At 41.1% G+C, this 14,235-nt stretch overlaps 1 protein-coding gene across 2 annotated transcripts; it reads left to right on the forward strand.

Moving 5' to 3' along the window:
* The first annotated feature begins 45 nt into the window (after positions 1–45).
* capn3a (calpain 3a, (p94)) lies at positions 46–14,139 on the forward strand. Of its 2 annotated transcripts, none has more exons than XM_084914267.1 (21): positions 46–862; positions 1,462–1,531; positions 2,261–2,379; positions 4,990–5,123; positions 5,420–5,588; positions 5,959–6,042; positions 6,220–6,314; positions 6,430–6,507; positions 6,591–6,751; positions 7,144–7,313; positions 7,482–7,493; positions 7,663–7,871; positions 9,269–9,305; positions 9,571–9,648; positions 9,814–9,871; positions 10,234–10,307; positions 10,614–10,682; positions 10,795–10,870; positions 11,436–11,552; positions 12,953–13,011; positions 13,117–14,139. In XM_084914267.1, exons 1-21 carry the CDS (start codon positions 611–613, stop codon positions 13,141–13,143), a joined length of 2,148 nt encoding a protein of 715 aa, XP_084770393.1. In that variant the 5' UTR covers positions 46–610; the 3' UTR covers positions 13,144–14,139. The 2 variants fall into 2 exon arrangements, with proteins under 2 accessions (XP_084770393.1, XP_084770394.1); XM_084914268.1 differs by having other exon boundaries at positions 10,234–10,298.
* The last annotated feature ends 96 nt before the right edge of the window (positions 14,140–14,235 follow it).

The raw sequence follows: 14,235 nt of genomic DNA on the forward strand, positions 1-14,235 counted from the left end.
CTATGATAATTTGTTGCATGTGGTGCTCTGTTTATTATTTGTTCTGTTTAACGAAACCCAAATGATTAGATGGAGTTTTTACTTTTCCTACCAGAGCTAAAAACGGATGGCTGTCCATAGCGTTAGCCTGCTCCAGTTATGCTGAGACTGCTCAATACTGATCTCCATTGAGAATAGGTTTAAATGGATTGAATGCCTTCTGCTGAGGCAGGGCATCTACGGACCACTCTTTACATGCCCTCTGTCGCGGCCCGCTGGCCTTTGTGTCACCCAACAATGATGGCATCGGAGCGCCACTGCTGGGGAAAAATCATTGTTCACTTTGACCAATGGGGACGCATCAAATGGACGTTTACGTGATATGCGAGTTTCTGTGCATATGTGTGTGCGTGAATGGTAATGCAAAGGTGAATGCATGTGAAGTGAACATCTCTTTCACACCAAGCGCTTGCATCTACTCTGTGACGAAGAAAGGGGGGGACGTCACACCAAGAGAGAGCCAATCACATATTAGCTGTTTGGATTTATGCCAGGCCTTTTGGCTTGTAAGACTTTAGTACAAGTGGCAAAAGCCAGTTTTTTTTTTTCCAAAAAAAAAGCCTGAGACAAGATGCCTTATACGCCATCTGGCTTTTTTTGCGACCGGTTGATCCGGGAACGGGAGAGGAGAGACGGGGAAGGATCTCTGAACAAGCCCTTGCGCTTCAACGGCCAGGACTATAACACCCTCAGACAGGAGTTCCTTCAGAGGAAGACCCTGTTTGAGGATGAGACTTTTCCGGCCACTGTGGAGTCTTTGGGCTTCAAGGAGCTCGGACACAAGTCCAACAAGGTCAAGAACATCGTCTGGAAGAGACCCAAGGTAAGAGGGAGGACTCTGTTGGCACATGGAGAGGCACTTTGAAGTTAAATAAAGAGGGGATGGACACATGGGAGGTGGGATGTTATTTTTGGTACACAGCAAATGAAAGCTTCAAAGAGAAACTGTATTTTTCTGGCCTGAAAAAGGAATTATTTTATGGTGAGAAGTGTTTGCTGCTGTGGAAATTTACCTAGAGATGCAGATGGGATGAAATACTCCACACCAGTTCAGCTTTGAAGAAGCTGAGCTCAGTTTTCTTTATATAGCATCAAATCACAACAACAGTCGCCTCAAGGCTCTTTATAATGTAAGTTAAAGACTCAACAATAATAGAGAGACCCCAACAATCACAAGCACTTGGCGACAGTGGGAAGGAAAAACTCCCTTTTTGCAGGAAAAATGGAATGAATTGACTGCATTCCCAAACAAACTAGGAGGGATTAAGTCTGTTTCATGTTTTTTACTCTAATTTCTCTAATAAGATTGGTACATGTGAAGAATACTACACCCTTATGACTCAGAGACATACATAACTGCTATAAGGCTAGTTCTTGTTCCATGTTTAACTGAAGTAAATTATTTGTGTTTATTTTCTGCAGGAAATCTGTGAAAATCCTCAGTTCATCGTTGGAGGAGCCAGTAGGACAGATATCTGCCAGGGAGATCTAGGTAAATTATGCTTCCTCTGGAATTTTAGGCCCACAATTAGATCGCAACATCAGGCAATACCAGGTGATTTCTATTACATGAAAATAGCATTTTAATAACATTCAAAAGGGGAAAAGGGGAGGGACTTGATTTCAATTTCTTTTTAGCAAACTTCACTCGACAGCTTCTGACTTTTGACAGGATTGGGGCAAGAGCAGATCCAACACAGTCTGCAGTGACAGTCTTTATTAACAGGGTGGCAAAATATCCCAGCGATCCCCTCCACACGGCCTCTCAGCCTGCAGTGGCCTCCCCATATTGTGCTTACGCTTTTGGAAGGGAATCCAGGAAGCAGCATTTCTCATTGTTGTTTTGTTCAAACAGCAAATAAAGAGGTCCAAATGGGACAAAAGTCCTGGTAGACACTGTTAACCATTGAAAAACTTACATTGTTCACAGCCCTTTGCAGCTAACACCCTGCTACACACCTGGTAAAAAAAAAACAAAAAAAAAAAACACGAGATCAGCACTTGGCAGCAATCTTTCACTCCTGGAATACAAGAAATGTTCAGGAGAGAATTTCCTGTCTGTGTTTCATCTGATTTTCAAAAATTTCACTTCATATTCTTTATGTAGGCTGAGGGGTTTTTTCTCACAATTTTCACTGCACTGGAGAAGATTTTAAAATCAAATTTAGGAGTGGAATAACTGCTTCCAAAGACATAATTACAAGTAATTTTTTGTGTCCAGGTGACTGCTGGTTGCTGGCTGCTATTGCCTGTCTCACCCTGAATGAGAAGCTTCTGTACCGTGTGGTGCCCCCGGACCAAAGCTTTTCAGAAGGTTATGGTGGAATCTTCCACTTCCAGGTCAGAGCCACCCGCCTGCAACCCTGAAATTATTCACACAATATACTTGGTTGAAATTTTTATTAATAATAACAATAACTATATTTTTTGTAGCTCTTTTTAAAACACCCAAAGTGCTTTACAGTTTGCATAAAACCTCACATTAAAGAAAAGTGTGCAGGCCCTAGCATGACTGATGCACAACATTCATTCATTCCTGCATCCATTCATGCATTAGATGTGAACCACAGCCAAAAATAATGAGCAAAATATCTGAGAGCCAATCAAGAGAATTAATAATATACTAATTAAGAACAATATTTATCCAAATTAAATTGAAATACTTGAGGATTCTATTCTCTACAGTACATAATGTTATTAAGAGAAATCCTTGCATCCAAGTGAAAAATCACTGCAAAATCAGCGCCAGTGATCACAGTTTATCTTCTGTGGATGCACTTATGAAGTCAAACAAAGTCCACCAAGGTGATGCAAGACTCTAATGTGTTGACATCAACTTAAAAAACTTGCATATATTTTTAAAAACTTCAGATTTCCCATTGTTTTTTTATTCATGTTCTCCACAGTGCCCCAGTTTATTTTGGCTTTTGTCAATACATCTTTGTAAAATCAAGATTAATGAAGCAAATAATGAGGCATTCAGCAGTTGATGGTAGAACATTATGCATTAGTTTTTAATAATTATTCTGGCATTGTTATTCGTTTAGGCATTTTCAAGCTTTCATTCTAGTGTCTCACATACAGTGGCTTGCAAAAGTATTCAGCCCCCTTGAACTTTCCCACATTTTGTCACATTACAGCCACAAACATGAATCAATTTTATCGGAATTCCACGTGAAAGACCAATACAAAGTGGTGTACACGTGAGAAGTGGAACGAAAATCATACGTGATTCCAAACATTTTTTACAAATAAATAACTGCAAAGTGGGGTGTGTGTGTAATTATTCAGCCCCCTGAGTCAATACTTTGTAGAACCACCTTTTGCTGCAATTACAGCTGCCAGTCTTTTAGGGTATGTCTCTACCAGCTTTGCACATCTAGAGACTGAAAGCCTTGCCCATTCTTCTTTGCAAAACAGCTCCAGCTCGGTGAGATTAGATGGACAGCGTTTGTGAACAGCAGTTTTCAGATCTTGCCACAGACTCTCGATTGGATTTAGATCTGGACTTTGACTGGGCCATTCTAACACATGGATAGGTTTTGTTTTAAACCATCCCATTGTTGCCCTGGCTTTATGTTTAGGGTCGTTGTCCTGCTGGAAGGTGAACCTCCGCCCCAGTCTCAAGTCTTTTGCAGACTCCAAGAGGTTTTCTTCCAAGATTGTCCTGTATTTGGCTCCATCCATCTTCCCATCAACTCTGACCAGCTTCCCTGTCCCTGCTGAAGAGAAGCACCCCCAGAGCATGATGCTGCCACCACCATATTTGACAGTGGGGATGGTGTGTTCAGAGTGATGTGCAGTGTTAGTTTTCCACCACACATAGCGTTTTGCATTTTTGCCAAAAAGTTCCATTTTGGTCTCATCTGACCAGAGCACCTTCTTCCACGTGTTTGCTGTGTCCCCCACATGGCTTGTGGCAAACTGCAAACGGGACTTCTTATGGTTTTCTTTTAACAATGGCTTTCTTTTTGCCACTCTTCCATAAAGGCCAACTTTGTGCAGTGCACGACTAATAGTTGTCCTATTGACAGATTCCCCCACCTGAGCTGTAGATCTCTGCAGCTCGTCCAGAGTCACCATGGGCCTCTTGGCTGCATTTCTGATCAGCGCTCTCCTTGTTCGGCCTGTGAGTTTATGTGGGCGTCCTTGTCTCGGTAGGTTTACAGTTGTGCTCCCTCCATTTCTGAATGATCGCTTGAACAGTGCTCCGTGGGATGTTCAAGGCTTGGGGAATCTTTTTGTAGCCTAAGCCTGCTTTAAATTTCTCAATAACTTTATCCCTGACCTGTCTGCTGTGTTCTTTGGACTTCATGGTGCCGTTGCTCCCAATATTCTCTTAGACAACCTCTGAGGCCGTCACAGAGCAGCTGTATTTGTACTGACAGTAGATTACACACAGGTGCACTCTATTTAGTCATTAGCACTCATCAGGCAATGTCTATGGGCAACTGACTGCACTCAGACCAAAGGGGGCTGAATAATTATGCACACCCCACTTTGCAGTTATTTATTTGTAAAAAATGTTTGGAATCATGTATGATTTTCGTTCCACTTCTCACGTGTACACCACTTTGTGTTGGTCTTTCACATGATTGATTCATGTTTGTGGCTGTAATGTGACAAAATGTGGGAAAGTTCAAGGGGGCCGAATACTTTTCCAAGCCATTGTATGAGAGTTTGATCTTAGTCATACATGATTGGAGATTTTGAAATTTTAAGACTTCACTGTTGCTGACTATATGATGTTATCAATGTTATACAATGTTACATGTTTTCCATTAATTTGTGACATATTTTAGACTTAAAGATGAGTTGATTAAAAAAGAAAATAATCGCACAACTTAAAAAGTTCCTGGCAACACTTTAAATATATCATTGTCCAGCCGTTTATTTTAACACGTGATTCTGTGGATTGTTTCTCCTTCATGATGTCCTTCTGCTCATCAGTTCTGGCGTTATGGTGACTGGGTGGATGTCATCATCGATGACCGCATCCCAACTTTCAACAACCAGCTGGTCTTCACTAAGTCCGCTGAGAGGAATGAGTTCTGGAGCGCCCTGCTGGAGAAGGCTTATGCCAAGTGAGTGTCTTTATGCTCGAGTGGGGGAAAGCAGAGCAAAATGGTGCTTTTTGGTAGTTTTATTCAACTGTTTAATCAGAATCATCACAATCCCAGAGGAAATTAAATGGTCACAGTTGCTCCAAGACCGTAAGAACAGTAACTAACTGAACTAAATTAAATTTTTACTAATATTAAGTATTACAAAGTTACAAAATATAACAAATAGCTCTAAACATTAGACATCCTTATACAAAATTAACTTCCTAAAGTCAATTTAAAGGCTTTAATGGACAAAAACTCTCTCTATGATCCAGGCTTCATGGTTCTTATGAGGCTCTGAAGGGTGGAAACACCACCGAGGCCATGGAGGACTTCACTGGTGGAGTCACCGAGTTCTACGAGATGAAGGAGGCTCCCAAAGAACTCTACAAGATCATGAAGAAAGCTCTGGAGAGAGGGTCGCTCATGGGCTGCTCCATCGATGTGAGACACTGTTGTCTCTCCACACCTCTTCTCTAGTATTAGTGTTGGATGTTTTATTCTTGATAAATTTACACTGAAGCAGTCGAACCACCTCGCTGTGCTCAGATTTTAAAGACACGCGTCACAGTCTCACTCGGGTCTTTTACATTTTGACATCTTCTCCGCTGTTAACTTCACCTAAAGATGAAGTTGATTAAAGCCTACAGTATGTTAACTTCAGCCACCAGGTGTCATCAAAATCAAAGCAAGCTTTTCAGCTGCTATTAGGCTCCTCGTTCAGAATTGTCATTATGCACAGTCGTGCTGGTGTTCGCATATTTATTTCATTTTATCCCCATCAAACTTCCATAACCTGTTTTTTAATCTGCAGTCCCTGGTTCCTGCCCGCTTTGAGACACGTACGGTGACGGGACTTGTGAAGGGACATGCCTACTCTGTGACAGCAGTGGAAGAGGTAAAGTAGTGTGTTTTGTGCAGTGAGATTACACCAGCCGCTCAGCAAAAAATTGAAATGGAGTGTACGGCTGTACACTTTGAAGCCATGAATGCTGCATTAATATGAACAAAACAGGAAGGTGATGGATTAATGTGAGTTCATATTAAACCTGAGAGTCTCTCTGAAATACCACAGTGCCGACCGTCTCAGCACAAGGAGTCTAAAGTTCGTCTGGTGCGTCTCAGGAACCCGTGGGGTCAGGTGGAATGGAATGGTCCCTGGAGTGACAAGTAAGGAATTTTTAACTTTTACAATTTTTAACCCTACTTTAGCAAAAAAAACTCAGTATTTTAGTTAAATCCCTCTTTAGACTGTTTCACTATATCTAATATGTTTCCTCAACAGCTCCAAGGAGTGGGCCACACTTTCTAAGGCTGAAAAGGAGAAGCTTCAACATCAAAGTGCCGAAGATGGAGAATTCTGGTAAGTGAGATCTGCAGTTTTTACTATTTTGCTACATTTGTCTGAATCCATAATCTTTCCTGGTCTCTTGAATTCCTGTACAGGATGTCATTTGAGGACTTTAAGAAGAACTACACCAAGATTGAGATCTGTAATCTCACCCCTGATGCGTTGGAGGATGATAAGATCCACAAGTGGACGGTTTCTGTGAATGAGGGGCGTTGGGTGAGAGGCTGCTCCGCTGGAGGATGCAGGAACTATCCTGGTAATCTACTGTAGAGATGTTTGTTAATCCTTTCTCACTAGAGAAGAACAGAGTGGTCTTTCACTCATACACCAAACATGTGAAAAAGCTTTACATTGGCTGAAGAATAATGCACCTTCCACCCATTAATTTTCTACTACTTATCAGCAGTCTAAGCAGAGAACCCCAGAATTCATCACCCACCCATCATTCCCAAATCATTCCCGAGACATATAATCTCTCAAGGGAATCCTGGGGCTTCCCCAGTGCATAATTTGGATCCGCAATTTCCAGTTTAGGCATTTTTCATTCCCAAAATATAATGCATAAAGAACCTGACTGTCCTCTTTTTAAATGGTGAATATGATATGATAGATAAGAGAGTAAGAGAACAGTAACCAACTCTCTTGCAGACACTTTCTGGACCAATCCTCAGTACCGCCTTCGCCTGCTGGAGGAGGATGATGACCCTGAGGACAACGAGGTGGCCTGCACCTTTGTGGTGGCGCTGATGCAGAAGAACAGACGGAAAGAGCGCAAGATGGGAGCCAACCTCTTCACCATCGGATTCGCCATTTACGAGGTGTCCACTTCAGTTTTTAATCATTGTTCCAAGACTTTTCCATTTTCCAGCCTCTGTTGCTAATTTACTTTCACAGCTTTCCTTTTTTTACAGACAAAGATACGTCGATTTGATTCTGCTGCAGTTAAAATTAATGTTGTTACTGATGTTGCTATTTTCTCTCGACAGGTGCCAAAGGAGGTAAGGAAGGCGTGAAAGGGATTCTCAGCAGTTTGCGAGTTAATTCCACCCCACACTTTATATTTTCATTCTTCCAGTTTCTTTTTTCATCACCAACTTTAACTCTGAGGAAATTCTTCAGTACTATTTTGCATTTTCTGCTCTTTACATTGTGACTACCCCAAACCAGATGCATGGAAACAAGCAGCACATGCAGAAGGATTTTTTCCTATTCAACTCCTCCAAGGCGCGCTGTAAATCCTACATCAACTTGCGTGAGGTGACCCAGCGTTTCCGCCTGAGCCCTGGCGAGTACGTCATAGTACCCTCCACATATGAGCCACATCAGGAGGGAGAGTTCATCCTGCGAGTCTTCTCTGAAAAGAAGAACACCTCAGAGTGAGTGGGAGAGGGTGATCAGGGTGGCCTAAGATGCCATGAGGTGGGAATGGTTATATAAGTAGTTTTCCTTCTAGTATGGTGCAGAATTGTAGTTGGATATGTTCTGATCTTATATTTCTTAGTAGGGCTGGGTATTGGAATACAGCGCATTGGCTGTTTGCTAAGATAGTTATTTATCAACTTATTCCTATTACCGGTGTTAAAGATAACACCTCGTGTCTGACAGAACAGCAGTAATTCAGATTCTAAGATTAGAATCTGTTATATAATAAAGGTTAGGGTAAACAAAGAGGTATACAGAAATTATTAAATATATTATATTGCAGTGCCTGTATTTAGATCAATGCATTTTAGTTCTGAGTCCTGTGCTATAAAGACAGTCAGTCTCAGTTCAGTTCAGTTTTATTTATATAGTGTCAAATCTTCCTTCCACCGAGCCCAGGAGTCATTACATTTTTCTGCAATCGTTTGACATTTACACATTTGCAAAGTCTTACAAACCCTAAAACAAACTAATAGATAAAATGACAACAATACCCAGCCCAACTGTATGTGCAGTTTAATTAGACTTGGAGTTTATGAGGGATTTCTCTACCCTCTGTGTGCGGGTCTCTGTGTCTGTTAATGAGGGTGGGATTTTCTGCTTGGTGGGTGGGACACAAACCACCAAGAACAAACTATTTTAACGGCGATTTGATTTGTAGAATCAGAAGAAATCGGCCCGAGTTCGAAGCTGTTATGGAATCTTTTTTAGGACAAGCATCTTCAGATTTGGGGATGATCTGGTAAACTATCTAAATATTTAGTACTGCATACTCAAGCCTCAACAAACATCTGCACCTCCCAACCATCCCACTGCTGCCCAGAGGACCAGACAGCATGCAGAGCCGGCCTGAACTCTGATGGACCCGGACTTGTGTGTGACTCAGGGTGTGAGACGGATGGGCTTTGAATTACCTAACATGGCTTTAGATCACAGTATACTATGACACCATTAACTATGCATGTCACAAATTACCTAAACGAATTAAAAATGGAAAGTTCTGGTGACAATCAAGTTTGCCCAAAATAAGAACAATCGGGAAGAACAAAACTTGACTGGAGGAAGCAGCAGGTGATACAAAACTAACAGCTCCATTTGCTCCATTAAGCGTTTTATGCAATCATTTTCATATTTTAGTGCAATGTGACTTTGGGGACTATAAGCCTATAAACTCCTTTATAATAAATCTGTCAGATGACTTACAGATTCAGCACATCAACATAATTCATGCAAAATTTGATGAGAATAAATTTGATGACTGCAGTAAGAAAAGAAAAAAAAGCAGAGGCTTATAGTCCAGATGAGATGATGGTGTCACCGTGGTGACTGCTGTTTGTTCGTCTTCACTCAGGGAGATAGAGAACAGGATCGAGGCTGACCATCCAGTGGTAAGTGTCCTCTTAGTTTTCCAGAGTGTGTAGAGCTACTGCAGCACAGGGATTGCCTCAATATTTCTTCCAAGTATATCTAAGTGTCTGGTTACTATGGCAAGTTACAGAAATAAGCAGCAAAAAGCTTCAGCTGCTTTAGTTTATCTTACTTTGTTCTGCAATTGTGGATATAACCAGTTTGTAATGTAAAGAACAAATAACTTGGAAAGGATCATCTTCAGAGTTTTTCCTTCTTATGCTTTGTGGCTCAATGACGCCTCAGCCAGCACCAGCTTCAGCGGGGGAAGAGAGCGAGGAGGACCAGCAGTTCCGGACTATTTTTCAGGAGATAGGCGGCGAGGTCAGTACAGAAAGACGAGGAGAATGGCTTTAAATTTAAAACCCCCAACACAGAACATTTTGTGTTTTTCATTAGCAGAAAACATTAGGCGATTGCTGTACTTTGGAAATTAATCTCCTGTCTCTTCTTTATTGGTGTCCCCCTCTGCTCTTCTTGTTTTCACAGGATATGGAAATAACAGCCAACGAACTGAGAAACGTTCTCAACAGAGTGATCACCAAGCGTAAGTCCAGTCTGATAGGCTGAACTTTCCGTCATTATAAAACTTACAGGACACATGCACACATCAGTCCACAGCAGGCAATTCCCTGCTTGATCCATCAGCCACCAATTTTCTCAACCTTTTATCTAATTCAGGGCTGTTTATACACATGCAGGTAACTAATGGAATTGCACACAGCTGTCATGGTTTGCTGTGTGGCAGGCAGGATGTAGGACCCAAATGCAGGACTCACACACAGGAATTTAACTGAAAGCTGCAGCTTTATTGCTGGGAAACTTCAGCAAAAACTTCAGGAAAGGCCATTAGCAGCATGCTGTCTTTAACTGTTGTCCTCTAAGTGTTTTCACTCTTTACGTTCCCAGACAAGGACCTGAAGACGGAGGGTTTCAGCCTGGAGAGCTGCAGGAGCATGATTGCTCTGATGGACGTATCCTTTGTATCGAGTGCATCGGGCTGGCTGTGTTGTCTGTAGGAGGCACAACCTGCCGAGACCCAGGCAGGGTCTGTGATGGATGCTCATGGGGCTTAGGCCTCATTTCAGTCACAAAACAGTGACATTTGCTTTTAACCTCTAACTTTGTGTGGTTTTAAGCAGTCTGTGTGTTTACTTTGGCAAGTTTATGATTTTTCCCCATTTCATTTGGCTCAATTTACCTAACTGAGAAAAACCTTGTTGCACCACTCAAATGTGACAACACGACTGACACGGTACACCATTTTAGTCTTAACTATGTCTCCTCAGATGGATGGGACCGGTAGACTCAACCTTCAGGAGTTCAGACACCTGTGGAATAAGATCAAACAGTGGCAGGTGAGAAAACAGGTTTCAGTTTATTATTATATCAGAAATTCTAGAATCGTTCTGCATTAAGCTTCTCCTCAGCTTATTGTCATACATACCGATCATACCTGATTTCTTTCAGGGAATTTTTAAACACTATAACACCGACCAGTCCGGTATCAACAGTTACGAGATGAGGAATGCTGTCAATGATGCAGGTAATAGCATAAAACGCAAATACAGTACTGTGCAAAAGTCTTGAACCACATCTCGTTTCTGGCTTGTAATTTTTAAAGTGGTCTTGAGCAAAATAGTTCTTCAGGCTTTCTGAGATTTTCTTTGGACATCTCCAGCTTTTTTATTTATTTTTAGTCCAGTCCTTATACCGTACCATTTTCAGAGAAATGATTTGTTTGTTTGTTTAGCCACTTAACATTGACCTATGAATCATTCAAGCATAAAAATGCACCCAAGTCAAGGGATGAATCAGACAACTTAGTTGGCAAATGATCTCAGTAGAAGGGGATCTGTCAAGAAGCTATTTTAAGGAAAGGACACAGGGAGAAAAAGTCATACCAGATACTGACTTTCAAGCTCCTTAGAATTGTACAAACGGCTTTTTCCTTATATCATCTATTTCTGTGTACCTGCACCTATTTCCCATTTTCCACTCCAAATATAAAGAAATTAGGTATATTATATGACATATATGAAATTACAGCTTTAACTCATCCTCTAAATGTTGTTGTCGCTGTACAGTCATGTGTCTCATGTCCCGCTCAGGCTTCCGTCTCAACAACCAGCTCTACGACATCATCACCATGCGCTACGCAAACGAGAGCATGAACATCGACTTCGACAGCTTCATCAGCTGTCTGGTCCGGCTCGAAGCCATGTTCAGTAAGTCAGTGAGATGGAGTTCATGTTTTTTTCTGACATTTTAGAGACTGAATAACCTCTACACCAAACAACAACAAAAAAAGCACATTTCCCTTCTTGTGCCTAAGTGTATGCATTTGAAAGTTTCCAAGGATGCCAAATAATTCAGGTTGAATTTTGGGAAAATGTTGATTCATAAGCTGAACCATACAAAAACTTAAAAGTTAAATAATGAGATGTAATTGAAAGATAGTGGGTCTGCTTACGGTACCTCACCTTAAAGGAAAGTTAACAGTCATCGCCAAAGGTTTGCTACTTCAGTTTTTATTCAAACTATTGGTTTTTTTTTACATGTTTCTAAGTTAGAGTGAAGAACAATCATAAGCATTTTATAATGGCAAATAAATCAAATTTATGCAAAGAGTTCATCTTTACATCTGCAGTTCTCTGGATATCAGCTTATGGACCAAATCCTCATTGATGGCGATCCATTCCTGCTTTATTGGTGCTCCCAAGCTGATCACAACTAGTGGGATTGTGGTCTTTAACCTGCTTTTTAAGGGTGGATTTTTAGGGCTTTTTTGGGATAGTTCTTAAAAAGCCCACAAATTGTGATCACGTTGGAGTGCAGAAAGGCAGGAATGGATCACCATCAATCATTATGTCCCAGAAGATGATATCCAGTAACCCACAGAAAACTGCAGAAGTAATGAAGAAGTACTTCAACACTGTAAATACTGACTCCATCCATCCATTTTCTTCCACTTACTCAAATCGGGGTTTGGGGCTGGAGGCTATCCTAGCTGTCATCGGGCAAGTGGTGGAGTAAACTCTGAATAGGTTGCAGGGTAATACACATAGAGACAGACAGCCATTCATGCTCACATTCACACCTACGAGCAATTTAGAATCACCATTTAACCCAACTCCATGCATGTTTTGGGGCTATAGGAGGAAGCTCCACACAGAAAGGCCTCAGACTGGATTTGAAACCAGGACCTTTTTGCTCTAAATAAAAGCTTTTTGCATAATTTTGCTTCATTTGCCAATAAAACTCTTACTAAATGCGTAAGAATCTAAAAGAAATCATCTAAAAACTGAAGCGAGGTACTGACATGAGTGTACTCTATGTTCTCTAGAATGCATAGGAGGCTATAGGAAGAGAGTCCCTGCAGTATAGTCAGTTTAATCAGATTAGACTGTGGTGTTTCTATGTACTTTATCATTTTTATTCAAACTTTTCTTCTGACATGACTGACAGGCCCACTGGATTAGTAAAAATGGCATTTGTTTCTCCAAACATTGTTTTTGTCATTTCTTTGTGTTTAAAACCAAGTGTAGTTTCATTGCTTTTGCCCCTTATATGAGATGAACCACACTCGTGTTGAACTGCAGCTGCATTGTGATGTTTCTCTTCTCAGGGGCGTTCCAGGCCTTTGATAAGGATGGAGATGGTACCATCAGACTCAGTGTCCTGGAGGTACGAATCTTTGATTATAAAACACAGATGTAGATATATTTATTTAAAAGGTCAGCACTGGTAGCTCTGTAATCCAATGAACCTCTTCCTTGTGTCCATCTTTAGTGGCTCCAGCTGACCATGTACGCCTAGAAAGCCCAACCATCTCCCAGGTGAGCTCCACTCCATGCGAGGACCAGACCTGCCAGCCTTTACCTCAAAACTCAGTGTGCCTGACTACCGTTAGCCTTCATGCACCTCACCTCCAGCTCTGCTCCTTCTACTCCAAAATGTCCTTTCATTTGATCTTTCCATTTTTCTCAGCAGGTCTCAGGCCTTTTGCATTTCCTTCTCTGCCTTTGTCCTCCCACCTCTTTCTCTCATCAAAATATCAGTCTCAGTCATAAGCTCTGTTCTGATTTTTTTTTTAAATACATACTTACCATTAACATTTGTACCATCTCAGGCAGCAAACACATACGACCTCTTTTATTCTGTCATAATACCTCACAGAGCCCCACCCAGCAAACCCACCTCTGTACCATTCATATTCCCTGCTAACATCTCCTCCTTCAGCCTCCCTGTGTTTTCTTCTCCTTTTATCAAACTGAGCAGCAAGGCCTTTCTTCCTGTATTCATTCCAGTGAACTGGGCTCTCTGGTGGACAGTGAATAAAAACTGTGATTTACTCTCAAACCTGTTATTAACTAAGAATCTGTACAAGTAGGGCCTAACAAGGATTGAAAATATCACTGTTTCCTCATTAAGTTTTTGTTTTATTTGCTGATTTTTTTTTTGTAAGCAATGAATCCACCTGATCGATCGGCCTGGACTCAATCACATATAATCCCACCCATCAGTAAAAAACATATATATATTGTTTTCTGGTGGACAAACTCAGGCTTCTTGTGTTTATCTCAGCTGAAAAACTGTCCAGTTCTCCAGTGCTATTTGTGGATGGATGGAAAAATAAGAAGAAAACTGAGAAGCAATGGGTTTTTTCTTTCTTCCAAATTGGATTTTAACGACTAAGGCTAATGGGTTGAACTGCAGCTTTGTTTTTTTTGTGATTTTCCTCTTAAGGCTTTGGTCTAATGAGTGTACTGCATTTTTAACCACTTTAACCAAAAGAATAAATGTGTAGTTACTGATTTGACTGCGTTACCAGTAATTAAGTTGTGAAACTGTGACAAATATGCAAATTTCAGTAAACACTGAGTGAAATAAGAAGAAAACACCATAAAA

This window comes from Perissodus microlepis, chromosome 19 (assembly GCF_051167445.1).
Source record: "Perissodus microlepis isolate ML-2025 ecotype Zambia chromosome 19, ASM5116744v1, whole genome shotgun sequence".
Lineage (NCBI taxonomy): Eukaryota > Metazoa > Chordata > Actinopteri > Cichliformes > Cichlidae > Perissodus > Perissodus microlepis.